The sequence below is a fragment of the Nestor notabilis genome, unplaced genomic scaffold (genome assembly GCF_000696875.1).
Source record: "Nestor notabilis isolate BGI_N333 unplaced genomic scaffold, ASM69687v1 scaffold14140, whole genome shotgun sequence".
NCBI classification, from domain to species: domain Eukaryota; kingdom Metazoa; phylum Chordata; class Aves; order Psittaciformes; family Psittacidae; genus Nestor; species Nestor notabilis.
This window is the reverse complement of record NW_009911666.1, coordinates 7,336-32,947: the sequence shown is the minus strand read 5'-3', so window position 1 is coordinate 32,947 and position 25,612 is coordinate 7,336. Positions and strand designations below refer to the sequence as shown.

Here is a 25,612-nt window from a genome sequence, read left to right as displayed (position 1 = left end):
TGTCATCATGCTGCCATACAGTAAGGGACAAACTTTAAGGTGCCCTCACACATTTCCAACCCAGCCTCCTGCAAGTCCTCTGCAGAGACATGAAGAAAAGCTTGCTGATAAGCACAACCTCTCCCAATTTCCTTTGAAAAGGATAAGCCAGCAGTATGGACTGAACAAAAGTCACAGCTGTAGACACAAACCTGCCAGGTTGGTTGCTAATATAAGGCATAAATCCTTCCCAACTCCTGTGGAGGGTGTTTAGTCCCTTGAAAGAAGACTAGTATTGACTATTATTACAAAAATGAACAACAACATGGGGAGAAAAAGAACCATAGACAAGGTATAAACCTTATAAGCAATAAGTTAAGGAATTATTCTTGTGGTGCTGAATACTGCAAAGCACCATTCTAAATTCCACCAGTTCATAACAATCCCAAGGATTCAACTTTTTTTCTCCTAAACATTGGGTCACTGTCACAAAAAGCTTGTCTAAAATGAAGTCTTACCAGGGAAAATGATTCTAAACTGCTTGTGTATTACTGGTTACCAGATATTTACCTTTAGGAGGAAAATAGGATTTGCTCTCTGCCTTGTGTGGCCAGTCTACAATCAAAGGTCCAAAGCGACGAAAACTAGCAGTGATCTCATCTGTGAAGAGACAAAGGAAAAGGCACAAACTAGAGTTAAAATAGATTGTATGGAAGACATTTGAAGAACACTGATTTCAGGCAGCTTCATCCTATGATTTAACATTCTGTGACCAGCAGATGTGCGGCAGCTCACAGCAACACTTACTGGCTGATGGGGCATTTTTACAACAAGTCAGAACAAAAATTAGAAAACATGACAGGTCAAAGATCCAGGTTTTCTTTCTACCAGTTACTATAAATAACAACTCATAACCCACTAATTCACAGAAATGGAGTCACTATCTATACAGCTATGCCAAACCCAGCTTCAAGCAGTCTTCCACAAGAAGTCTAGAGACAATTTGCTGATTTGCTAGTGAGCAAGCATTTGCTACAAGCAATATGCCTTGTAACTGCAGAAACACTGGAAAAGAAAGAATGGACTATCACAAGATCCAGCCATGCCTGTTCACATCACATGCTGGTACCACATGTTCAAACACAAGGCGACCTTGACCTCAAACTAACATAGAGTAAACTTGCAGGACAGTTACATAATTTTGTAGGAGAGATGGCAAGAACATATTACTGCATCAAGAAGCAACTCTTGCACCCATTTCAGTTCTGCCTCTGACACCTCCAATTACTGGTATAACTTTGCATATGCTAGTCCCATTCAAGTCTTCTAGTTGCAGTTCTGTTCTTGATATTGAGTGAGTATTCCCTTTTCCTTCTCCACAAACACACATGAACCATCGCTGAAGTTCTCTGGGCATGCGTTTTTCATTAAAAAAATGAAACAAAAGAACAAACTTCACATTGTGGAGCAGCATCTAATCTGGCACAGTGTTCAACTGCATTCTGCTCATGGTGTTACAGGGCTTTCTATACTAGCATGCTGCTGGGGGCTCCTAATACACAATTGAGAAGACTTTCCCCATCCTCAAATTCAGTTAGAAATCTGAAAAGGTGTTGCTAAGCATGTCTTTTTTGGTTTGCTTACACTCTGATGACATTGCTAATGAAACAGCAACTGACAATCCACTGTATTTACTGTGCCACAGAAACTTTATAAAACTACTAGCCATACTTTTCCTACTACTGGCTATAAGTCCCTATACAATGATTGCAGCGTAGCTGTAAGTTTCAACGGGTGATATGGTTTATATTTGCACCATATACTGTAGAAGTCAGTTAAATGTGTGGTAACACGATTTTGTTCAACAGCAGAACAATAGCTAAACTAGCTTGAATTATCTCATATTTGCCATGGATTGAAGGTGATAATATGAGAAATCCATTTACATATCGAAACCTTTCCACAGAGTTAGGAAAACAATCATTCAGGAGTTACAAAACAAAAGGTTTCACACCATGGTTTTCTCAAGAGGGCAGAAGCAGCTTTTCTGGGTAAGTTTTTCTCAGCATACCTTCATCAATATCTGGTGGCAGTCCCCCAACAAAGACTTTACGGGAATACCGTTCCACTCTTTCTCCATTCTGATGGGAGAAGCAGTGAGGTGATCCTAAACCACTGTGAAGAGTCTGATCGCCACGTCCATCATCCAAGAACCCGTCTTCCATTGGAAACAGTGAAGACTGACCTGAAGAGGGGGTTAAAAAAAAACAAAGGAAAAAAGCATACTAACAGAACAAAGCACACACTATTTAAATATTTAAAAGTTGCTGCATTAGCAGTAGAACTGTTTGCAATCCTCCCCTTCAATAAGCAGTTATGTTCCCAATTTCACATGACCCTTCTAGTTTTCAGTATCCCTCAGTAACTCAAATGCGTTATTTCAAAGAAAAGGTTGCTACCTGCTTCATAACTGCACTACAACTGATGAAGATTTGAAACAAAACAGTATTTCTAATGGTTGCTCAAGTTGACCATTTTCTATAACACTTCATGTTTCCAATTAGATTTCTTTTAATAAGGTGTAAGAAAGAAGAGAATATAAGCCATTTTATTCCCCTGGGACTTTCCCAACAGCAGACATCACTAAAACTTAAACCATATATGTAACTTTCCAGTGAACAGCTTCTCACAATGGGTAGATAGAATTTCATCGTGCAGATGGGAAAACAAGAATTATACCAGCCGAATGTATCACACATTTAAATTACTTGATATCAAAACATACCATAAACCACCCACTTGTTAATAACAAAAATAACTTGGTAAAACCAGGAAGATCCACTGTAATTTACTGCAAATGAAGACTGAAAACTAGGCAATATTGTGTCATTCCTAGAAGCAAGTTTACTTAGATGTTACAACAGAGTTTCGTTAATAGACTCACTCTAAGCCAAAATGTTGTAAGCATATTTCCCCTCACAGCCCAATAGTCTCCTATGATAATCCTTCAGCATACATTTCCTCACTAATATTTTAAATAAGATATTTTATTTGTAAATGCAACTGAATAATACCATAAACAGAGCACACAAGCTGATCTCTCCCATGAATTTACCCTTTAGCTACAGTATTCAGTATCTCGACAACAAACTGAATAGACTTCTCATTTAAGGAGCATTTTTTGAATAAATAAATATATATAGGGAAAGTAAGCAAGTAAGTGATGTGTGCTACAAGTTTTAGGATACATTTCCTTTTGCCTATGATGTGACACACTATGCTTCTTTTTCAGCATTCATTACAATCTACCACAGTAATGTATTGGTAAGGTTAATTTCTCCTGCTCTTGCTTCCTTCCTTTGAAATAAATTGATTAAAAATAAAATAAAATCTAGAAAACAAAAAATCTGATCTGTTCCAATATCCGGACATTTTCCATGAAAAAAAAAAAAAACCAACAAAAAAACAACAAAAAAAAACAAACAACCCAAACCAAAAACCAAACTGCAAAATCAAAGAGCTAACAACTTGAAATAAAAAAAACCCAAACCAATAAAGTCCATAGAATTTATGCAAATAAAAAAGGAAGGCTTGGTCAGCTCACTTTGTTTGAGATTTCAACAATCTTTGTATAACTTTAATTCAAATAAAAATCAGCTATAATCAGGCCTATTTCTGTAGCGAGGCAAACCTGATTCCTACCATGATCAAAATATTATAATATAGACTTAAACGTCATTTTGTTTCCCCCCACTGAACTGATGCACATGTCTTTTGTTTCATCTCTTTAAGACCCCAATCCTGCAGGTATTGTTGGAAGGGAGCAATTCTCCATACCTAGACAACCTTTTCAGGTTCATCAGCATTATCACCGCTGTTAGATGATTCAACACGCATGCTTGCAGGATCTGGTTCTTTAACCTAGTAGGCCAGGACATATATTCACTACAGTCTATGCTTCATCAAGAAAACCAACAGCACTCGAAAGAACCAAAATAAACTCCAGCATTGACAGTCATAACATACACACAAACACAACGCAGCCCTCTCCAATGTAACAAATCATATAGATGATGTCCACTGTAAGGATTGTGATCATTGCAGCCTCAATAGTACTACTGTGGAGTACTACCTAATTCAGTTCAAATGTTTATTTATAGCATGCAAACTATGTCAACGTATGTGAAACTGATCCTTTATAATCTTAAAATTTCAGAGTTTGCCCTCTAGTAACAACTTAATGTTATTTCTCCCATGAGACATTGTCAACATTAGAAAATTAAATAGGAATATTGTTACCTCGCCTTCTCCCATATGTCCTTGCTGCATGTTAAATGAGAAAGAAAACAGCCTTTCAATCATTGTTATAAGGACCAAAAGACCTTGTTTTATTGCCTTTATACTAACTCAGTGATTCTTAAGCCTTTTCATACTTAAGGTCATTTAAAATGGTGTTCACAAGCTGACCTTCCCCACCACCCACAATACCATGCCATCCTTGCACCACCTCTGCTACTGATAAAACACGTGGATGACAAAGCATGTATGTATACTCAGAGGCTTTTAAAAAAACAATCTTAGTTCCTGATTTGCACATTTATGTTTCAATCTATTCCTTAACCCTCTGCTGGGTGTATGACCGTAAGTAAATGGATCTTTTCTCATGCACCAGGTCTCCTGGCTCATTCTGCAAAGCACCACACTCTACCTTGCCAAGTTCAAGCACACTCTAACACTGATCTTCACCTGAACCATAGGCAAAGCCCTAACACAAGGAAATTGAAGGACTATTGTCTTAATTTCTCCTTTGAAATTAAGTTGCTATAAAAGCTTTGTACCACACACAAAATCTCTGGTTAAATTATTACTGGCAAATAATTAGCCAAAAAACTTAAAAGTCAAGGAGAAAACGTCTGGACCACCAAAATTGCCTTTCAGCCCTCCTGCAGTCTGTGTACAACAGTACAAATTCTCTCATACTAATTTAGTACACTTTGTTGTAACTATTCAACAGTTATCCACTGCTTCTGACTTCTTGTTTTCCAAAACAAATCAGTTCTACCACTGAAAACCACATTTTTCTTTGCTGGCTTCCAGAACCCATTGTCAGAGTATGTCCAAGCTTTCTAATCAACCTTGCACATTCTTTCTCTTTTAATCTCATTAAAATCTGTGTCTGAAAGCAGGCCAACTGTTTTCAAAACTTGGGTTCTCCTGGCAAGTGCTATGAGAAACTCTGAGCACATCATGCATTTTATTTTGCTTCCTTATTCAAAACTGAGACTGACAACTCAGCATTTCAATATTAGTAAACCACAACAACAAAGGAGTAATTTCCTCTTTCAAAATAAAAACTGTATCAATCCAATTTGCTTAATGATTATTTAACATCTGTACATCCCTTTTATTCTCTGATCTTTTGCTGATAGAGATACACACAATTAGCACCAAGAATACAAAATAACAACACCCTAGTCTTCAGACTGGAGCATACTCTTCAGAGTTCACACATGCACTGGCTTTATGGGAGAATATTAAAGGCTAAAGGCCTTTACAATAGTTCTTTCGGGGTCATTTTGATTTAGAAATTTAAGATGCACATATAGTCCTCAAAGCAAAAAGTTTTAAGGAACTTGTTTCTCATGGAAAGCAATCAGCACATCTCACTGCATTCCTGACAAAGCTCAGAAGCCTCTGCAGGCATGTTTTAGAAAACATTAAGCACTTTCAAAAACAGCTCTGCCTACAAAACCATAAAAATCCTGCTTGTGGTTTCTAAATTACTAACAAAACCACACGAACGCCTTCACTTGGTACACCCATTCTTGGCAACAAAGCATGCAGCACAGATACGGTTCCCACTGCGGATCTGTGACCACAATTTAGGTCAGCAGGCTCCTCGCTGCTTTGCCACCTGTGTCACTCAAGGCAATAGGATTTTTCTCCTTTACCAGTGCGGAAAATGACAAAAAAAGCTCAGCCACCAGCTAGGAAGCATTTGCAGTGCCAAATACTACTGAAGAGGTTTTGAGAACTAAATACTAAGATTTTTTTTTTCTTCTTAATTTGCTTGTTTTTCTGCATTTGCTTCATCTAACCCACAAAATACCAACATCTGACATTTCAAAACACTTCTCAGAAGCCACAGTTTATAAACTACCCCAGTACAGCACAGATACAAACTTTCTCTGCTCATTGAATTCAGAGCTCATCACACACCATTAATTTCACACAATGTAATACACAACATGGAAACTAAAGAATGTTCTTTTGGCAGGCCAGGAAGACAGCTAACTGTGATTTACCAATCCTGTCTCCGGCTTTCATACTTTCATATTAAGAGACATCTTTGCTACAGGAGCACCCTAGATAAGCTGCAACATAAATGCAGTCTTAAGGTAACTATTATGTTACAAAACCTAAAAAACACAGAGTTTATGCAACTGGTTCAATTGCTCATTAATAACCTATGGAGAGATATTTTCCAATAAAATCAGTTTGAAATTTAAAATGCTGTTAGCAGCTGCTTCAATTATTTTGTCACCTCAGCCCTCCCTGCACCACTCGTTTCTATGGCAAAAAATAAATCCATACAGAAAGCCAATGATCTGCAAAAATCTGCTCCTTTTGCTGTCTTTCATTTTAAGGAACTTGGTGAATAAGCAGCCCACTCAAATTCTTGTGCCTTCTCTTCATATGAGACATGTAATGGGCTCATGGCCATCTCCCTCTCTCTGTTTTAAAAGATCACATCTTTTGTGTTTAACATGCCTCCAATTAAACGTGTTGAGCTTTCTTCTCTCTATAGGAAGCATCAAAAAGACTGTCAGCACATTGTGTAAATCACATGTGCCATTCTATAAAGCACACAGTTCCCAATGACAATGATATTCTGCTGGAGAAGCAGGAAAAATGTATGCAGGAGTCCTGAATCACTCAAACCCTAAACTTACAACAACCTTGTCCTGGAAATGCTCTTTAATTGTTCTTGCTACCTTCCAATCTGCAGGATGGTAGCAGCAATTTCAGGTGTATTTTGTGCCATTAACTGGAAGATTTACATAAAAAGGTCAGCTCAAGACTAGACTGTTTAAAGGCACCAGCAAGCCAGAAAATCTGTATCTCCTGTGAACATCATCCCAGCTTTCTAAGGCCGCATCACATTTAGGAGAATTATACAAGCATACATAGTTAGAATTAATAGAAAGATCACAGAACCCTGGAATGGACAGACCAACTGAATGCTCAAAGTTAAACTACAGTTGTACCTTCATTCTCACTACCCTGCTATGGTTGTTTTACAGCACACAAAGCCTAGGTTGATGTAATACCTGCCCAGTTCTGTACCTAATTCATGTCCTTACTCCCAAGAGCTCCTCAAGACAGGGATTTTGGCCTTTACCTTGACACAGAGGCAAAGATAGTAACACACTGTCGTCTTTTACCATGAATATACTCTCATTTATTTCCTTTCAAAGACCAAACCAAACCAGCTTCATCAGTGAGTTCCACAGTAGCCAGTTTCTTATGTTGAAAGGTAAACACAATCAGTACACAAACACAGAAACTGTTTACTCTGCTAGTCATTTTCTTCTCATAAACACAAGACAGGATGTAATTCGGTGCTGGTCTGTCTTCTGTTTCACTTAGGACTTAACTTCTGGAGAAGGAGAAGTACCAAAGTTTCACAGGGTTATTTCTAAATGTGAGCTAAATATCCCTGCATCTATTATAGAAAACATGTATGCTTTCATGAGCTTTATTTTTAAATTACAGAAAAGTAACTGAAGTACAATCTGGTTTTGCCATTCCAACAGCAAAGCCTTATTTGTAAATTATTCTACACTAAATCATATTTTGCAACTGTAGTAAGATTGACGATGCTGTGCACAAAGCCATTAATATATTACCTTTTCCCCCCCTGCTATTCCCTGAGGGCAGGTAGGGTTGATTGTAACTCAAGAGTTAGATTTTATCATCACCTCATGTTTCACAATGCCTTGCAAATGGAATGCATGGACCAGATGTTTCTACCACAGGTAACAGTACATTTCACAAGAAGTCCTGTAAGGTCATCACTAGTGAAGAATCAGACTGTATCCTGAACCAAACCAAAAGCAGAATACTGAAAATTATAAAGAACATCTATAATTAAACCTACCTTTGCTTAAATTAGATCTGTGCATGAGGGAGCAATTCAGAGACCAAGGCAGGTACTTTCAGAGGAGTACATATATACTTTCTCAAATTACAACACAGAAATCATATCTACCTATATGTATTATACACAAAAGTATTTCTTCCTATTTAATAGAGCCGTAAAGCTTAAGTCTTAGATGACATTTTCCACAGGAAAGCAATATAGCGTCATAAAATATTGCATGACAGGCAAAAAAGTAGTATTTTATGCGCTCCTTGATTTTAGTTCTAAAATATTGAGGACAGAAGGATCAGGCTACAGTTCCATGATTGCTGAAATAAGACACATCCATGTGTGCAAAACTTTTGCCCAGTTCAAGCCCATAATCTCATTTCTGCCAAATTATCCCCAGCACATGATACAGTGACTGTGGAACAACAGTCACTGCATGGCAGAGTGGTAGACTCGTGATACCTGATCCAGGATAAATTCTGCCAATGTAGAATAAATTGGTCAAAATGTAAAACATTCAAATAGTATTTTCTTAATCTAAAATAATCTTACAAAAATTAAACACCTCTATATATACATCTGGAGAATGTGTATTTGTCACACTTTTAGCAATGTCAAAGTCAGCATGAAACCAGAAAAGCAGACTACATTTGGCTGCACAGTAAAATCAAGGATTAACACATTTGGAAGTACTGATTCTGCAAAATTAAGCTGCAGAGATGCCAAAACCTGCATTTTTTCCCTCCTAATTTTAAAGAAGCACAATGTTTAAAAAAAAAAAAAGCATTTTATGAGAAATATAGCTCTAGTTTGTGTTCAAAATGTCCAAATAAATGGTGAAAAACAAGAGTACTATTGTAAATGCAAGTATTATGCTTTATTTCAAGTAAAACCAGATGCCTGAAGACAAGTATTTACCCATTCATTCTCTCAAGAACGCTAACAAAATGAAGTTTCTGGTACTCTGTAGCCTTTGAGTACAGGTCTGACTACAATCTGCATTTTAAATTCCAGGTGACTGTCACAAACTACAGGCAACATACAAAAAAACAATGAGGTTTCTTTTCTTCTAAAACCCTGAGGAGAATCCATGTACAAAAGCCTTTTAGCTCTGGCTCTTCTGAAAGTAACACTATTTTACCTGTGATTATGTTGAATTAATTGGGTTCACACGGTAAAAAGGTAGACCCTGCACATTGCACAAAGCAGATTATCAGCATAACAACTTCTAATAGTTTGATTGTTGACAACTTTAAACATCAAATAACGAGGGATGGCAGAGGGGGAGAGAAGCTGAGAAACAGTGAAAGCAAAAGCTACTGTTTCCAAGGCTTGTGCAATGAGCTCCAAGTTCTCAGGGTTTTAGTCTGCCCAAAGCAAAACTGCCTTACTGGAAAGATTATGCAGTTATACCCAGCAAATGCAGTAATGGCTCCCATTCCCATGCACTGCACAAACCCAGCTGTAGTGGCACCACTGCACAACCACGGCAGAACGGTAAAAACGTGCTTCCAACTCAGCCAGTCCAGGCCAGCATCGGTTCAAACCCACCTTTGTGAGATGCTCAAGCTTAACCTTCCAGATTGGGCAACCGAGACAAAAAGTCCCAGACATGCTTCCAGTGAGCTTTTTAAGCCTGAGTTTGAAGGGGAAATGGGGGGGGGGGGAAATAAAGAAAAAAAAAGCTACCTATGAAAAGATTGCAGTTCAGTTTGTGTGAGAGCTGTAAAAAACACCACCATTATTATTCCTTCCCTGCTGATGCTCTCGGGTAGTCTGCCACACTAACACAGTGCCGGGCAGACTGAACCTCAAGAGATGCTCTTTCATACATTTCAACAGGCACTTAACTACCCATTAAGGTGAACTACCCGTGAAAAGTGACAAACCAAACCCAGTCTCACTCCCCAGAAAAACACAGAAGCTTCAAAGCTGACTTTGAGGTTTGCTTTGCTATCGAACAGAAGATCACAGAGAAATCTCCTAAACAAACCTGCTATAGAACATGAACACAGCCACAGCTTTATCTACAAGGTATCAATACTTCTTCCTTAATTCCGATGATGTTACACTGGCTTACTGCAGATCCACTGAAGTGGAACCCTTCAGTATCACATGTATTTGAATATACCTCTTTTTCCTCCTCTAGGAACCCCCACAGGGTCAGAGATAAGAAACCAAAAGCAGAAGAGCAAATAACGGAACACAACCCTCTGCTGGAGACTGGATGTTAGCTGGAATTGTACATGTACTTAGGAAAAGCAGGCACCCTACTGCTGGTGCCATGGAGCTTTATTTCATGTTAATGTATGACTAGTGGGGAACAGACAGAAGTTACAAAAACATTCAATCTTTTCCATCAATACATCTTCCAGTTTATGCTATGGGATAATTGGCAGCATTTATCTTTTGAACACTTACACTATTACTATATTAATTTTAAAAATAGAAAATGAAAGGCAGAGTTTGCAACTAGGAGAAGGAAAAGCATTACACAGCTTTGCAAGCAAAGACCAAATCAGGTTTTCAGCCACAAAACTACTTCGAATGTGGTTAACTTCAGTAAATTCCAAATACATACTGATGATGGACCTTCTGACAGAAGGAAAGAATGGAATGTCATATGCTAAGAATTCCAAGACGGGATTTTTTAAGTGACAAGAACAATTTATTGAGCATATCATAGAATTTACTGAACAATTTCTGAAAACATCTGAAAAAAGAGCAAGAACTTCACAAACCTGCCATTCCCAGTCATGGTTCATATGCACTGTGCTCCTGAACTCTTTATACATAGCATTTCACCTCAGGAGATGCTGGTATCTGCCTATACTACCATACCTATACCATGAATTCTGCCCATGTGTTAATGAATAATGAAATGGTTAACTAAATAACCCAAAATGCAACTCCTGCATGTGCCTTGAAGAGCTGGATTTACACGGGCATATACTCCCATGCTGCAAGACTTAAACCCAGAGTTCCTTAAGTACAATAATAGGTTCAAAGCAACTTATTTTTGTCTGTGGAAGGAATGATCACAAGACAGCCTGGAATGCAACATGAGGGCTTTGTTCCTTTTTAAGCATCCTCTGACTTCACTCCCAAACAATAAGGAAACATTAACACAAGCAAGTCAACATTAAGCAAACTCAAGTCTCTGCAGTGAAGAATTTCTCAATTTTTCATTTTTACAGTAAAGAGCATAGAAAAGACATTAATTTTCCCAGTAATATATGTAAAAAAACCAGTACTATATACTTCCCCACACCCAATCCAAATGGGAAGAGAAACAGAAAACTCTGTTTTAAGAGTCAGCACTTCATTTCTTTGCCTAGATTCAAAATGATATATGGGGCCAGACACCAAACACTGTTTATTCTAGTTATTTCAACTGACACATGAAGAACCAAGACATTTTTTAGAATGCCTTCAGAAAGCTTTCCCCATCTCCCTCAGCACTTGTGCACACTAACAACAATATGAAGATTTGAATGTAACATTACTATGAGTTACTGGGAATTTATTAATGTATCACAAATTGGTTTATGTATTTATCCTCACATTCCACCCACAAAATTTATGTTTTTCTCATACCTATCCAATCTGACTGCTGAGCTGGGATTCTTATTAATAGGATTTCTAATTAAAGCTGAAGGGATACCACTACCTCTAAAGACACTTGCCATTTACATATTTAGAGACAGTATGTGGCTGTTCCACTCACCTGGAAGTCCAACTATCAACATTATAGTGGTGAAGAACAACAAACAAACAACGAACTAGCACCACAGCTGACCAATCTGCGTTCCAACAAACAGTACATTAAGCCAAGTATGGCTAAGTCTATTGCAAGGTGTATTTTCAGATTCACCTCAGCAGTAGTTCTCATCGTTCTACCTAATTCTGAACTAAAATAAATAGATTCTGCTTACACAAATCCTATATGCACATTTTGATCTCAAAATATCTGAAGTAATTGATGCAAATTTCAGGCTGTTGCACAGTTACTCTTGGGCATACGCAAAAACTGCCCACTACTAAAAACTGTTTCTGTATGACATACCTAGGAGTTTGTTCCCTTTTACGCTTACACCTCATCTGCCACCTCCTTATCTTTTCTCCAGACTCATCCCCCTTCTCTCGTTTCTTCTTTATCTCCAAGTTTAAGAAAAGCACTTCAGGCTTTTCCTTCTGCTCCTTTCATGCCACCTCTAGCCTGATAAAGACGATGGGAATATGCAAACTAGGGCTAACAAAAGGCTCAAAGAGTTAACAATTCAACATCAACGGAAAAAGTGAACAAAGTGAGCAAAAATACCAAATACAGGTAGTTTATGCAGTCTGAGAGGGGAGACTGGCGAGCTCTCTGTCTTCTAAAATAAGGAACAGACACTACTCATGGAATACAGCTCCAAATTAGAGTGCTTTGAAGATGATCCAGCATAGCCAGAGATTATCAAAGCAAGAATTCAGAAAAATTAAAAAACCAACAAAACCAAACCCACTTGGTGGACAGTGATATTAAACAAAGCAGATTAAACACACTTCTACAAAAAGGGGTGGGATTATTTTAAGACAGACAAAAAAAGGAAAGCAAGAAAACTTAGAAAGGTTTTAACTGGATCAGCAAGGCGGCTGTCATGGAATTCAGCACAGTTCTGTTGGCTGTAATACTTTTGAAGATCAAATCACTGATTCAGACATTAAAAGTTTTAGCAGTATTTCAATGCTTTGTTGTGTTTTAAAAATCTCTGCCACACAATCTGCAGCATACATTCCTAGGAAACAGCTTGTCTAAGGAGTATGAAAGGCATTTAATTTTCCATGCAGGCTCTGGAGATGGGACACATGGCAAGGGGCCTGCAAGAAATGTTTTAAGACTGGACAAAAAAAATGTAGGTCTCATACTCCAACGAAGCGAACAGGAATCCTAACACTGATTTCAAAGCTGGACCAGGATCAGAAAACCCTGGGATATTTGTACTGCTCTGTGGTGGCAGGGGAAGGAATTTCCTGGCCTCAAAGGGTGGTTACATTAATACACTCTTGCTCATTGCTCAATGGCTCTGTTTTAGACAGACAGCATAAATCAAGGTGTTGCTCTTCCTCAGCTGAATTAATACCCTACCTCAAAATCCTGCAGCAGTGAAGCGTAAGCATCCAGTTGTTTGATATCTGCATTATCAAGACCTGTATTTCTATAAAAATGCAGATATATCAGAAAGTTTAAGCTACTCAGTAATTCTTGGGTCAAAGTAGCACCAGCATAGGTAGCCAAAAGTACCTGTTTCCTTACCTTTGTTTCCTCTACTCCTATATAGTATGTATATTTAACATAAGTTAAACTCAAATTCTGAATGCAGTTCCAAAGGCACCTGTCAACGTTCTGAAAAATTCTCAAAATTCTGAGAAGCACCATAGCCTAAAAACTACTTCCCACACACTTACAATTGAGAATAGCAATAAATCCAAGAGAATTCATTTAATATCAACAGTAATTCCCCTCTTCCAGGAGGTGTTTTCCATCACTGAAAACAAATATTAAACTGCCACATTTGGGTACATCAAATGGATTGTGTTATAATTTCCCAAATTATTCCAGATTATTGCAAATATGTTTATTAATCAATCTTAATGTTGCATCCCTGTCCTGGGATTTCTGCAGCTTCCATCATAATAAGAGCTTTAGCAGCCAATAGTAAAATGCACAGCAGTAACTTAACTACTGCTTTACTCTTTAAATCATATGCATCAGTGTACATGGATCCAACTGGTTTAAATTATTTATCAGATAATACACAATGTTTCCTGAGACAGTATAAATGGGTCTTGGCTTTTCCCAGTTCCTAACAGAAAATGAAGGTGCCAAAGTAAAAATCCTAACCTACATTACACTTTGCCTGTGCCTCAGGGCAACCCGTGTTCCAGTCCCCACATTCTTCCAAAGAGCAGGCAAATCCTCATTTCATTTATACCCACAAAAACGCTGCTAATTCCAACTGCTATAAATTAAAAACCCTTCTTTTTTTAATCGACCCCATTTTCTTATGGCATGGAGTGCCACAAAGCCAGGCAAGCATCTGGTAAGTTAGCAATCCGTCTAGATTCAAGGCTTTAACTGTCAAAAACATCCTGTTACACACCCGTGTTTTCTCTTGCTACACAAACAACCCAGACCCAACGCATTCCCACCGCTGACGGACCGGTGGGGTCTGCAGGTGAGGAATCACAAGCCTGAATTATGGAGGGGCTGGAGGTGGGGGGGACACAGGGCCTGCCTGTGACTTTAAATCACAGCCGTATTAAAAGCCCCTATTGTTGTTTAATCCCGGTCCTACACAAAGGGAGACGAGCACGCAGACTTCAGCAGTGCCTCCAGGAAGCACAAGACAAACGATGACCTTTAAATCCGAGCTCACGGAAGAGCCCACTCCAAACAGTCACTGGAACCTGCCGCTGCAGGCCATGCTCTGCAGTGTATTGCTCTTACACACACACACCCACAACACAACTCTGGTCAAGTGGCACCAACTTGAAAACACAGTAGAGGTTCGGCTACAGTCGCCACAATCGCGAAGCACATGGGCCTATCGCCGAGCACAGCAAAACCCCGCTAAGAGAGCAAAGATACCTCGCGGTGCGGAGCCGTCATCTGCCAGCGCACACCGCCCCGGGCCCGGCACGCCAGGCAGGAGGAGGAGGAAGAGGAGCAGGAGGAGGAGCAGGAAGAAGAGGAGCAGGAGCTGCAGCTCAGCCGAAGGGGCACAGAGATTCGGGATAGTCCACGCAGGCAACAACTGCAGGGGAAACTCCACTCCCCCTCTGTTCCAAGGGCCCCGCTAAACCACAGCTCGGCAGTGCAGAAGGGGCTGGCTTTTGAGCTGCACTGCTTTATCTATGTGTCAGTGGGCTGCCACCTTAGGAACATTCCCCTTCATCCCTGCCCGCGATGCACAAGGCGCTCACCTCCGCGGGGAGCATTTGGTAGCGCCGGGCGGGACGGCTGACGGCGCCAGGGCCGCAGCAGAACGGGGCTCCGCAGGACAGAGCCCGTGTGGTGGGGTTTAGTTTGACTCCTCACTGTGTATCCGCTGTGTTCACCCTCCCCATATTGTTTGCAAGTTTGGGGTGTGGGTTTTTTTCCTTCCAAATCAAGTTTTGCCTTTCTAAGCCCCATCGCATTAGGCATCTTTTAAAGCAGCACTTAGTTCAAGCCACGAAAACAAGTGTCAATTTAAAGGAGAAAGCTGGGAGTTTACCAGATCATAGCAAATGGATGTAAAACCGTACATTGTGTACGGCTGTGATTACTTCTAAGTAATGATCTGATTGCAGCATGTATTAATATAAGATTTCTCTTCCTGCTGCCCAGGTGATTCCATTTTCTTACTGGGTTGTTGTCTTGTTTCCAAACAAAGGCTCTGGCAAACACAAACATCAGAGATAAATCAACAAACACTTCAGCTGCCAAGAGAGGAACTGGGGAGGAAAGCATACCAAAAGACTAAAAATACTGGCTATTACCCCAAAATGTTGAATATTGGCTGCATTTAGAAAGAAAGTATGTCCTCACTTCTTAATAGTACTCAAACCCAACTAGCTATAGTGGATTGCAACAGGAATGGGAGCTGCTGATTTCAAATAAACCTCACATAGACTGCGTTTCCCCCATCACAGCTCCACCTGCATGTGTTGTAGTTTATTGCTATTAGACCCAGTTCAGCAATATTACGAGACAGTAGAACAATTGGTTTTCCTTTTAATTAATATGCACTCAAGTCTGTAAATCCCATTAGCCTTTCCTGGTTACTGCATAGGAGGTAAAATTCAAGAAGATCCTGAGTAGGAACCATTCAAGACAGTAATTCATGACAGCTTCCAAAGACAACTGGGGCAAATCTAATTGTCTACAAAAAATTGTCTACAGCCTGGTGCCGCAGAAGCAAGAGTTTCTGTGCATTTTACCCTAAGCTGGATACATTAAAAACTTGCAAATGAGTAAACCTTAGAGGAGCCTGTTCTGAGAAAAGGCAGCCAAGCAAGATCAACCACTGCTGCTGCTCTCAGGAGTCTGAGGTGGGATCAGCACAGCTCCTCTGTGAAAGCTCACTCACATGCACCAGGCAGCAGAGGCGTGAAGATGAGGCAGTGCCAGTACAGGTCTGTGTACACACTTCCAGGGGCCTTTCGCTTTCAGAACTCGGTAACTACATCACATAACTTCACACAGACCAACAGCAGGGAAGAAAAGTTGAACTTAGCCACCAACCTCCATGTTTGCTGGCAATTCTTCATGGCTATGAAAACAAAGATGGGTTTAAAATCTAAGAAAAACCTCATAATCTGTTATTTTACACTTTCAAATAGCTCACATTGATATAAAGGGACCACTTCTGTAAAAGGAAACATAGCCTTTGCTGTTTAGCCCCTGGCAAAATTGGGACTGATTCTCATCAGACTCATTAATTTTCTGGCTTATGTAGGAAGCCAAATGGCCCATTCCACTCAGTTAATGCAAGCACATTGCGTAATCCACAGCTAGAAAAGAAACAACTTGTTCAATTTATTATCTGATATTCAGAAAATGCTGTCAAAACTATTTTGGTCCCTTTCATCAAAGAACACTTTATGAGGTTTACATTCTTTCTTCACAGCTGAGATAGTTTTGCAGATCAATATGAAGGAGCTGATGATTGCTTTTAAAAATAGTTAAGTATATCCACTTGCCCAGAGAAATCCTAAATGGTGCCAGTTCTCATCATTCTACCTTTCCACCCGTAAAATTTAGCCCTGCTGTTCAACTCTCTCTCCCAGTGTCTGTATGTATACTCTGACCTTATGCTGCTTCCAAAACCTTCCTTTTTGTGTGCAAGTACGTTTCTTTAGAGACTATTTCAACTCACAGCATTCATGCAAATTCTGAGCTACTCACACCCAAATTTTGCAGGAGTGCTTTGCAGTGCCAGAAGCAGATGTATGGGCCTGCTTCTTTAATCCATTTCACTTCGCATAATTTCCAGGCAATAACCTTATATTCTGAACTGAACCATAGGATATTTCAGTAATAAAACAGTCTGTGGTTATAAAGTATTTAAAGACAGTTCAGTGTCACTTAACAAGGAAATATTTAGTCAATCTACTACTATTACAGTCATGCTCAAATTGCCATCTGGAAGACCCAGATTCAGAAATCAGTCTCTGGATCCCAGGCTCAACTCACGAAGGCCGAATACATTGTAAAGAAGATGCAATTAGTCTCCAGGGAAAGGCTTCTGCAGGCTGTCATTGGCTATGCAGCATGCAGCACACTCACTCGTGTGGATAAAAATAACATATTGAAATGGCAGCTGCTCAGCAAAGGAGGAGGATTTGAGCAGGGATAAAAATATACCTTAAAAAGAGGGGGGGGGAGGAGGAGGTAAAAGGCCTGCCAAAAGCAGTAAAAGGTAAAATTGAGAGTACTGAATTGATGATACTTAAGAATCACCTTTGAAACTCAAACAGGAAGCACTATTTCATATAGCAAGACAACCCAAGAACATAATTATTACTGTCCTAAACAAATCAAAGCTAGTGCAGCCTAATCAGCTCAGTCAAGAAGTACACACTGGGAATGGATTTTGTTACATTTTGAAGACTTCCTACCTAAAATTTTATTACAGGATCCAAAACCTGCTGCTCTGAACATACCATTTAAAGACAGAAATTATTTCGAAGAGACAGCGTGTTCCAGACTGTGACTGCTATCTATTATCATGTCCATACTCTTTTAAGTTGTTTTGAAGGTGTATTTTAACATTGCACCTCTTTCTGTTGAAGTCCATTACAATCTGAAAGGGCTTGGTGGTGTTAGTGTTACATACTAAACTCATGTTGAGTCAATATTAAAGCCTCTCAAAGACTCACAAGATAGCAGTGAGACCTATTAGATCATCTAAATTATTTCCATGCCATTCTGAGATTGCTCTCTACAGTATGTTTTATTAGTGTCTTGCCCAGGCTATTTTTAAAGTCTCAAACCCAGAAGCTTTTCCTTTCTGAGAGCTTCCAACTTTAGTTTAAAAGCACTGTATGCACTGATTAACCCATTTAAAAACACAACAAAAAACATCTTATGGATCTGCTTATTTAACTGCAGGTGTTTGAAATGGCATGCAAGATTTGAAACGACAACCATAATTTGTCGTATTTCTAGATCCAAGGTTTTTAGAGATTCCTTTCAATCAGTTTAAATGAAGATGAGGCAAGAAAAGTGAAAACGGGAGAGAATCTGCATGAAGACATAATCATACACCAACTGATACAGATGAATAAAAACCAAAAGGCTTGTGACCACAGACCCTTCTTCAGACTTGACATGAAATATGTTTTTTACCACCAAGTTACAGGTTTTTTCCAGCTGTCAGTTGGTTTAACTAAAGTTATTTCCTCTCCTCCCAAATCCCGCCCTACTTACGGATGATCACTGCAGCATTACCACAACACAGCAGATGCTAGTTTGAGTTAAGATCCATTCCTAAGTACATTGCAGCAACTAAGTCACTGTATGCTATGCCAGATAAGCAGCAAATTCAGTGCACTGCACATTTCATTTGAGCAAACTTAATGGTTTTGCCAAGGAAATCCTTGAAAAATGAGACTTCACAACAAAGTATTTCACGTAGGATCATGTAAATTTTTCATCTCAGTTTCAAGGCTTTTTCCTTATAGTTTTATAACTATTAATCATAAACAGAACAATTTATAAAGAACTTAAGAAATCATTCCCAGAGCAATTCCCAATTGATATTAGTGTGTTTTGATCAGTAGAATGCAACACACACAAAACTTTAGGCAAAGCATAAATGGCCCTGCATAGGGGATTAACAATCAAGCTTAAGCAGGAATTAACATGTATCACAACTATACGTCTTCTTTGCTGACACACTTATTCCATCATTCTTTAAACATGGTAAAGCACGTAAATATTTAAATTGCAAAGAATCCTTTTGAAGCACTTAAACTAAAAATCTTGTTACTATGCAGAACTACCCTTGTTTAGTTACTGAATATAAATACATACGAACCTGACTCTGTTGAATTAATATTTAAAGGGAAATTTTATTTGTTCTACAGCCATGTCACCTTGGGTTGTTATCTTGCCAGATTTCATCAGCTAAAAGCTGGGTTGGGCCTGCCTGACTGTGGAATAGAAGGTCTCAGGGCAAATCCCAGGTGCTGCAGTCAAGGAAGGGCACCTGATTCTTGGTTAGGTATACAATGCTGGGGGCATAGAATGTTGCCAGACAGCATATAAAACGAAAGAAAGCTATTACTACTTGTCGCTAATAAAAGCCTGGACCCCAGTACATAAGGAGGGAATGTATTTTTGGTTTTATTTCATTTGGCACTGCTTTTGTCTACATCAAGCTCTGCTTGTCATTTCAGTAGGAAAGTGTATTTCTTGGTATACTGGGGATGTGAAACGCAAGCTGCATTTCAGACCACAGTGAATGCAACAAGTGCAGGGTATTGCCAGTTTATCAAAGGTTGGTCACTATAAAACAAGTCAGATTACATGAACACTACAAGCCTTGATATCTTGAAAAGAAATTTACTTTCAGAAACCACAATTGCAGGCTTGTTTTTTTAGTGGTCTCATGACTGGTAACAAAACTGAATGCTTAGATAATGAGCTTAAGTATTTACTTACACAAGTAACCACTGAACTGAAATAGATTACTCATTATACAAAACTAGACTTCTCAATTTTATAACATAAGTAGTTTCTATGCAGGTTTAGATAAAATATGTAGACAATGCTTTGAACACTTTGTAAGTTGAGGTATATTCAGAGAAATATTACCTTTGCCAAAAAAAAGATAAATCCTAACTGCAGGTCAGTTCAACCTTCCTTTCCCAGTGCTACAAAGAATTCTGCAATTCAATGCCACAACAAAAAGAGAGGTAAAGAACTAAAAAAAAAGTGATGAAATTTTCTGTCTTCTTCTCAAAATGGCATAGATAAACCTCATGCTTCCCCAAGGCAGAAAGAACTACGTCACTAGTAAGCAAGAAGTCACATTTCACTGTGCTGCTCAAGATGCTTGAAGTTGATCATTTTTACAGGCTGCATATATTGCATCTATTACAAACAACACTGGCAACTAACACAAAATATCAGCTTATGCTTGTTTCTCATTGTTTTGTATAAAGACAAAACACACCCAAGTCCTTATGTGTTGCAACAGCTTCATGTAGAGACAACGGAAAAAAAAAGGGAGGCCTCCCCAAACTGACCAACATGCATTAGGTGCACAATGTAACTTTACTTTTCCTACCCCAAACTGAGGTTTCTTACTCTAGGTAAACACGTCTTCCCAGTTATTTACTGCAGGAAATAGTCTCTTTCTAAATTTACCTTTCAGTGAATCGTTTTCAGCTCTCATTATGTCAATTAGGGAGTTCTCCAGTGAATGCATGTCAAAAGTCCTTGTGCGATCCTGCAAGCAAATACAGACGAAGCCAGTTTAGGCAACACACATTGTTAAACAAGACCACCTGAAACATAAAAACTTCAGGTTTGTTCTACATTACTACAGCATAACTAAAAACAAATGGAAGAAAATCTAAATTCCAGAAGGAATTTCCTTCACCTCAACAACTGAAATAATCGAATTCTGCATGGTCAGTTCAAATTCTTCATAGTTATAAGTCAGTACTGCTCCAAATAGCGTGGTTTACTAGGTGACAACTTTGCTCTGATTTTTAATTCCCTGAATTCACAAGTTTGGTATTCCAAGCATTACTAGAATTGAAGGAGGACTCAAAAAATGGGAGGCAAGATGTCTCATGTACCTTATTGTTTCAAGCCACTTGATGTATACTTACCAAATGTTTCTCCTTCATAATAACCAAAGCCATCATTTAACACATGCATGGTTCAGACCTTCCCAACTAAAACAATTAATTCCATGTCTTATAAATCTGACATTAGGTAGTGTAAAACAACGTAAAATATCCTGGCACTGCATTATTTTAATTAGCAAATTCAGAATAACTGAAATCGTATATAAACTTTGAAACCTTTACAGTATTATAAAAGGTCACTAATGGAGGAAAAAAAATCATTCCCCAAATTATTCACCTATCCATGTTATCTACATATTTATACGTTTAGACATTTGTAGAAATATTTGGATAGAATTTTATACAATTATATTAATCAACCTTGAAAGAACTCTAACAATAGTTCTAAAGATTTGACTTCGTTCCTGTTCTGATTTACCTCTGAACTAAGGTCAAGCATGGAAAGTATCTGTTCAAATAAGAAAGCAAAATGTGAGCAATTCAAGACAGACATTTGCTCTAAACTGTTTCTCTACAGCTCTTGTTATTACAGCAGTGAATATATGTTTTTTGTCCCTAACTCTAGCTGTGAAGCTGAAATTTCTCCAGAGCACACACACACACCCAGCTTTGAGCATTTTTAAAAGCAGTAGTGAAGTAAAAAACTGTATTGCACAGAGACTGTTGTGTATGAAGTTATAATGCCCTTTACTTCCAGTGATGACGTGCTAAAGCAGTGTTGATCGCAGTGTTGCAAGAGGCATTCTTTATATCAGACAGTAATCAGTCATCTCAGACTTTAAACACCTAATACAATTTTAAGGGCAGGAACCCACTAACTCTTGAGTCCTGGCCATTTCCAAGTTCATAAGTTATATACTAACCTCTAAAAAATGCTAGTCTTCGATTAAATCTTTAACATTTTTTCCTCTCTTCAGAACAGTTTATTACTGATACAGAACAGGTGAAGTATTTCTACCCGGATATGCTGCATTTCAAGTAGCATTAGAAAGACCAGAGTTTGGAAGCATTTGCTTTATTAGTCCAGCCCAATATCAAATTTGCTATAAAAAGCATAGTGCTGCCCTGTCTCTCCACAGCATTTGTTTCCTTGGTCATTATATTACAAAGTCATTGAGACACCTTAGAGAAACTTATCGCAAGCACTTAAATTCTGTGCTTTACTTTCACACATTTCCTACTGGTTTCTTCCTTTCCCGGTAATATTTAGTTTCTTGTTTTGGTTTATACATTACTAGTTCATAACTATTTCAAACTCTATTTACACTTAAATAACTTATCAGGATTGAGTAAAAATCCTTGGGTCTGCATCCTGGACCCATTAGGATCCAGCAGCTGTGTAACTCAGGAATGGATACTAGAAGACAATCTCTACATTTTCAGCAGTCTTCACAGCATGACAAAAATAGCCTAAAACACAGGTGGGAACATTTTCTGAAAACCTGACATCCCTCAGTAGCTACTCCTTCCATTTCGACTTTCATAGTGTGTTGTGTTTTTCTGCGTGGAATTGACCTCCAGTCCAAGCCATGAACAGCTACAAAATTGTTATTTCACAGAGTGCAGAACCTCAGTAGTTCTAAGTCTTTGTTGAATTTGTAGCACTTAACATTTCAGTTGTGCAAGAGATGTGAAGGAAGAAATCCAGGCCAAGCCATTGTTCACAGTGCTGTATACACGCTGTAATGCGACGAGCACAAAGGTAGTCTCTTGTCTCTAAAATGCTCATGCAGGATGAGCTATAGTAATGAACAAAGAGGTGTGCTACAGTGGGAAGTTTCTAATTTTGAGAACAGAGTTTAAACATTTGAGAAAGAAATCTGAATTGAACTGGTTAGCTGATAGGAACATCACATTCTCCATGGAAGATTTTTGTAGTAAGAAGTTTATGGTTTTCCCCTTCTGAGTGCACCAGCTAGTTGTCACTTTTGTAGTATAAGGTCCCTAAGATTCTAATCATACTATGAACATTTTTTAAACACAACCCTGCACACTGATTCAGAAGTTTAATTGGTCGTATTCCTACTTGCAGCTATTAGCAATCACACAAGAAGGAGGACTCGCTAAACTGTGGCCCACATTCATATTCAGGCCCTCCAGTGGTTCCAGTAACTTGTATAACAATGGAGAAGGCTACCATAGGCTAGAGCACCCTCAACACACCAGTATGCTACTATCCATTTCCTGCCTATCTTTCTGACAGAAGGTCTCTGTGCTTACAGGGTATCTAATCATCTTCGTGAGTTCATGGTGCTGAATTGCCCCAGCCTCAGCACCCTTTGGAAGATCACTCTTTTTCCTGGGTTGTTTGAAACAGCTTGCTCCTCTATGTCTCTGCTTATTAATTAGGAGTTGGCAAATCGTGTTAAGCACAACACTAAGAGCCACTATTACTGTTACATTGAACATACTATATATTAATATATGAAATCAGTGCAGCAGTCCACCTCTCTGGAAATGCAGAATAATTCAAGAACTTGGCATATAAATAAAGAAAATACATCTATCCTATGAAAATATTTCAGTCATGTATATCCTAAATAAAGACCAGCCAAAACGCCATGCTCAACTGGTTCAGAGGCTTGCACAGTGCTTCTTCTAAAAGAACTCATTAATGAAGTTGACTACTTGTCCCAGTGCTGAAAGGGTTCACACTACTAGAGAAAGTCACCATTGGTAGTTTGAATTTCAAAGGTTTTATATTAAAGGCCTTTGATAGTGAGACTGCTTTGAAAACAGTAGCACAAATTGTGCCTGTCTTAACTTCCAAACTGACCTGCGCATTTTATCAGAAACACATCTTATCATACCTGAAATGTATATATGTATTACGTAACCAACATAAAAATAAAGACTGATGACAGGTTAGTGATAGTGGCCATATTGTTGAAGAAACTTGTAACTATACATTTAATTCCGTCACATCAGAAAAGCTATAACAGTCAAGATACTGATCATTAACTGGCAACTAAAGGTGAGCTAGTCTCAGATAGATGTTAGTTATGAGTTGTAAAGCACATAAACCACACTGTTCTTGGGGAAAAAAAGTGAGGTTTTTTTTCAAAAGACTTCACATAGAGACTTAATAACACTATGGTGGTGTTTTTAATGGATCAATTCACAAAATTGCAGTGCTTTGCATGGAGCTGGATTGCTTACTGTAATTTTTTTAATTTATTTAGAAAGAAAAGATACAGGGGTAATGACAGACTGGAGTAAAGCAGAGTATGTACACTTCAGGAACAAAATCGGTTAACTATAGCCTGCTGTTATTTACCCAGGTTGATCACAAGAACTTGGCTTTACGCAAGTTTGTTTAGGACATCTCAAAGTTTGCTTTATCAGAGGGCTCAAAGGGCACACGCATTTATCCTGGGGAAACAGAACTGAGGTAGAAAGACATCAGGTTGAACACAAGGCCACAAAAAACAAATAAACAAACCAAAAAGAACGAAATCAACCTGCAGTCTTAATACATGACTATGTTGAAAATGTCAGCCAGCATTTCAAAAGATATTTATCAACCATGATTTTGAATAAGCAGTATTGATTTTGCAATAATATACAAGAAGTGACAGCACATCTGGTTAAGAGAGAAATGTCAAGACTAAATATTCTACATCAGCAAGCACAACAGTTTTGAACTATATGCACTGGCCACCCCTGTCTACAGGAAAATAAAATTATTCTGATTCTCCTACTGCCTAGAAATCATTTGTAAGCATGTACAGTGCTCACACTAATGCCAATCTCATTGTCAAAGAGAAGAACTCTGGACTTACGTCACAACTTTGTCATTGGATCCGGACAGCATGGGCAAACCACTTTACCTCTGGGACTGCAGCGGTTTCCCCACTAGCACCCAGACAGATCAGAGGTCTTGTAAAACAATGAAGTCACTTGTAATAGGAAATCACTAAATTCTAATTCCTGTTCCACTTTTATTTTTCAAAGTCCAAAGACATTTCATTCCAAAAAGAAAGCCACTTGGTACTAAGCATATATGCTATATATACTGGGACATGCTACCTACAAGAGCAATTAAGCATGAATTTCTCATGCGCAGAATAGTCATACTTTGCACTTAAAAATTCCACATCTAAATTCTATTGCACATCAGAAAAATATACATCTAATTTAAGTATTAAAGTGCAGATTCATTATAGTTAATCTGCACCCACAGCATTATCATCACCTGAATAATTAAGATTCCAGAACCTGAGAGTTTCTATTCAGTGCTTCCCAGGATAGGCCTCTGAGTGCTAAAACTCCAGACTGTACAAGTAAAGCCTGGCAAGGTATGAGCACTGGCTGGTAGCTAAGGCTATGCCTGCTGTTATAAAATCTGATTTCTCTGAAGACTGAGGCATCAGTACTCATTCAAAGCATGCCATCGCGTTAAGCAATTTATTGCAGGTGATTAAGCAGTATTTATTATGGAGTAGGTGTAGTTGTAAAACTGGGGCTTACTTTATGTATTTAAATCTTGTCAAACCAGAACACTTGGGAAAATTAGAAAACTCACAGCTATGTTTGCTACCCTCATTATAGCATGGGAAGCCTGAAACTTTCCAAAAACTTGTGCACGTTTTCCACAATTCAAAAGCCTTGTGTCTCAGGCAAAGCAAA

At 38.6% G+C, this 25,612-nt stretch overlaps 1 protein-coding gene across 1 annotated transcript in view; it reads right to left on the bottom strand.

Annotated features, from left to right (window-relative positions):
• The window catches only part of CPEB4 (cytoplasmic polyadenylation element binding protein 4), a 37,870-nt gene that overhangs the window by 5,414 nt on the left and 6,844 nt on the right, over window positions 1–25,612 (bottom strand). Inside the window, exons 2-7 of the mRNA XM_010015913.1 lie at window positions 20,506–20,616; window positions 8,059–8,073; window positions 6,126–6,135; window positions 4,279–4,302; window positions 2,051–2,224; window positions 550–639 (exon numbers count right to left, since the gene is read on the bottom strand). Of these exons, the coding sequence (XP_010014215.1) occupies window positions 550–639; window positions 2,051–2,224; window positions 4,279–4,302; window positions 6,126–6,135; window positions 8,059–8,073; window positions 20,506–20,616 (424 nt within the window). The remainder of the gene's footprint in view (window positions 1–549; window positions 640–2,050; window positions 2,225–4,278; window positions 4,303–6,125; window positions 6,136–8,058; window positions 8,074–20,505; window positions 20,617–25,612) is intronic.